General features: G+C 44.6%; 1 protein-coding gene across 1 annotated transcript; it reads left to right on the top strand.

Annotated features, from left to right (window-relative positions):
* The first annotated feature begins 577 nt into the window (after positions 1 to 577).
* Positions 578 to 2513, top strand: LOC119279237 (uncharacterized protein At2g39795, mitochondrial-like). Its single transcript, XM_037560552.1, has 3 exons — positions 578 to 859; positions 1492 to 2054; positions 2136 to 2513. The coding sequence occupies exons 1-3, from the start codon at positions 578 to 580 to the stop codon at positions 2296 to 2298; spliced, it is 1008 nt and encodes a 335-aa protein (XP_037416449.1). The 3' UTR covers positions 2299 to 2513.
* Positions 2514 to 3090: the final 577 nt, after the last annotated feature.

Here is a 3090-nt window from a genome sequence, read left to right as displayed (position 1 = left end):
CCACGATGGTCTACTGCGACAACGTCTCGGGGGTCTACCTCTTCGCTAACCCAGTGCATCATCGACGGACCAAGCATATTGAGTTGGATATTCATTTTGTTCGGGAACAGGTGGCCCTTGGCCATATTCGTGTTTTACACGTCCCTACTTCCCAACAATTAAGGGCTTGCCTACGGCGTCATTTGAGGAGTTCCGGTCCAGTCTTTGCGTCAGCCACAGTGCCGCTTCGACTGCGGGGGGTGTTGAGTATATGTGTTATGTGCATATTATGTATTGGGCCCGCCTCCTAGTTCCTTGTATAGTTGAGGTCTGTGGCCCACCTTCGTACATCATATATACGTGCCTATGCACGAAGAGCAATACATCGTGCAATCATAATCTATACAGTTATAACTTATGAAGAAATCTTACACTGCATTTTTTAACAGAACGAAAAGAGAAGAAAAAAGTTATAAAATCCTTTTCTTCTTCTTCAAGAAGTACAATGGTTGAATCAAACACGTTACGCTTACCTGGCGTAATGCTCAATCGTATTAACGAAAACCACCAAAACCCTTCCCCACTGTAGCTTCACGCCATGGCCCTCCTCACCGCTGCCGCCAGGCGCGCCTCTGCCCAGCTACGCCCCAAGGCCGCCGCCGCGCCGTTCTCGTCGATCAGCCGCAGGTCTTATTCATCCTCCACCTCCTCGATCCGCTCCCTCCGCGCCGAGGCCGCCTCCTGCCGCGCCGAAGCCGCATCCTACCGAGCCGAGGCCGTCAGCTTCCGTGCCAAGGCCGACTCACTCCGCGCCGCCACGCACGACGGCGAGCTCCTCCGCATAATCAACTCCGCGATGCACTCCTACAACGGCAACCTGGTACGTGCGCGTACTTCCGCCGATCGATACCACGCTTCCAGTTCGCCAATCTACGACTAGCTAGCTAGTTCTGCTATCACTGCTTTAGTATCCATAGATTTCTGTGTTGCTGCTCCTGAACTCGGTAGAGATTGACCTACTTTTGGCTTTTGATTCTCCTGCTGTCCTGCCTTTAATTAGTTGTTGCCCTAATTTGGCTGGGGTGTGTGATTGTGTTTGCACGTCCTGTGTTTGTGCTCTGCAATCCTATACAAACAAAAACGTTTCTTTGATGATGTACTCCCTCTGTCCCAAAATTCTTGTCTTAGATTTGTCTAGATACATCCGTACAAATCTAAGACAAGAACGTATCTAGACAAATCTAAGACAAGAATTTTGGGACAGAGGGAGTACTAGGGAAAGATGGGAAAGTTTTTGTGAGACGCAGTTGTTTTTGTTTGGAGATGTTCGGTTTTGTGCCTTCACCATTGTAAGGTAATGTAGCTGTAGTTAATGTTGTCTACATTTTGCACAAGCTATCTCTTTGTTCTGATTTTTATATTACATCTAAATCTGCTGCGAACAACTTTCATGTTAGTTTTCGGAGCAATTGTCATTGTTGGTACCATGTTTTCTTTTTCATCTTAAAACAGGCTGAGGAGATTCCGAGTGAGTTTCCTTTCGAAATCAGCAAAATCGAGGAGCTTACCAGGACTGACGTTACTCTTACAAGATGTTTAAAGGGTGAGAAGATTGAGGTGTTGGTTTCCATTCCCAGACTTGCCAGTGATGAGGAGGACGACGATCTGCAGGAATCCTCAAACTCGTCATCATCATCTTCAGACGAAACCTCATCATCTTCAGACAACGAGACCTCATCATCTTCAGAAGACTCTTCATGGTATTCAGACGAAACCTCATCCTCTTCAGACAACGAGACCTCATCATCTTCGGACGAGTCCTCGTCTTCAGATGAGTCATCATCATCTTCGGAGGATGAAGCTAAGAACCGTACAGAAGAATACAACCTCCCTATTTGCAAAAAAATAGAACACAGCCTCCCTCTCATGGTCACTGTGTCGAAGCCTGATGGCTCAAGCATGAAATTTGCCTGTGACGCCTATCATGACGAGATCACCATCGATACCGTGTCTGTGAGGCAGCGACCATCAGGAGCTGAGGAAGGAGATAATAATGATGAGGGTCCTGATTTCAGGTAGGCAGATCCTTTGGACTTCGCTACCTTCGGCATTGATTTATCTCTGGTTATTAATTGCTCATACCATGTTGTGTGCAGTGATCTGGATAAGAACCTTCAGGAGGGACTCCACAAGTACCTGGAGGTCCGCGGGATCACTCCAAACAACATAAAGTTGCTGCACAAGTACATAATCAGCAAGGAATGGCAACATTATCAAGTCTGGTTGGCCAAGCTGCGGCATTTCGTCAGGAAAAATTAAGACCATCCATGAATGATCCATCCTCGGCATAAGACAACAGTTTGTTTGCACTTTCTTTTTCGTGAGCTCTGCGTGACATCCTCTATACGAGTGGATATCTGGATCATTTTTATTGTAACAACATTTTTGGCGACTAAGTAGAAACAATTTTCCTATTTTTGGTGGTGCTTCTTTATCTCTATGGATGTGCTATATATATGCCCAGTGTGTTCTCAGTCCCCAGCGTGCACCTGCTTCCTGGCTGAAGCATCAGTTTAGTTCTTCAATTATTTTTATTTTTGGAATGGGATGTTTAGTTCTTAATTAGTAAATATAACCATTATATGATTTTATTCACTACTCTATCTACTGTTTGTCTGGATGTTTCATGGAACAGTAGACGATGTTTTGTATGAAAGGTCACCGGGGGCTAAACCAGCCCACCTGAACATTCCATTAAGCTTCAAGCGGCAAAGTAGCTATTACCGTGTGTGGCGCACATGGTGGTTTCTCATGGCACTGTTTAAATCTGGAAGACTATCCACCAGCAACGAAATAGTTACCAAGCTACCTATGCTACAATTAGTATGGCAACTAAATATTTCAGTTTTCATGCCTGATAACTTCTTCTGTATAACTCAATAACTCCTATAGTGTTTAGTGATATCTTATGAAGTGGAAAAGGTCGTTCAAATATTATAAATGATTTTCAGTTTTCATACCGGATAGTTACTAAACAACTCAATTAACTCTTGTAGTTCTAAATAAAATGCAGAGAACCATCGCAATTATGTCCTCATTAGCAAAAAACCA

Source organism: Triticum dicoccoides, chromosome 3B (assembly GCF_002162155.2).
Source record: "Triticum dicoccoides isolate Atlit2015 ecotype Zavitan chromosome 3B, WEW_v2.0, whole genome shotgun sequence".
Classification (NCBI taxonomy): domain Eukaryota; kingdom Viridiplantae; phylum Streptophyta; class Magnoliopsida; order Poales; family Poaceae; genus Triticum; species Triticum dicoccoides.
Note: the sequence above shows the minus strand (reverse complement) of the source record. Positions and strands in the feature narration are given on the sequence as shown.

What these genes read in the sequence shown, in the direction of transcription:
- LOC119279237 (XM_037560552.1), top strand. Translation starts at nt 578, where the DNA reads ATGGCCCTCCTCACCGCTGCCGCCAGGCGCGCCTCTGCCCAGCTACGC. An exon ending in ACTCCTACAACGGCAACCTG is followed by an intron (nt 860 to 1,491) that starts GTACGTGCGCGT and finishes ATCTTAAAACAG; the next exon opens with GCTGAGGAGATTCCGAGTGA. An exon ending in GATGAGGGTCCTGATTTCAG is followed by an intron (nt 2,055 to 2,135) that starts GTAGGCAGATCC and finishes TGTTGTGTGCAG; the next exon opens with TGATCTGGATAAGAACCTTC.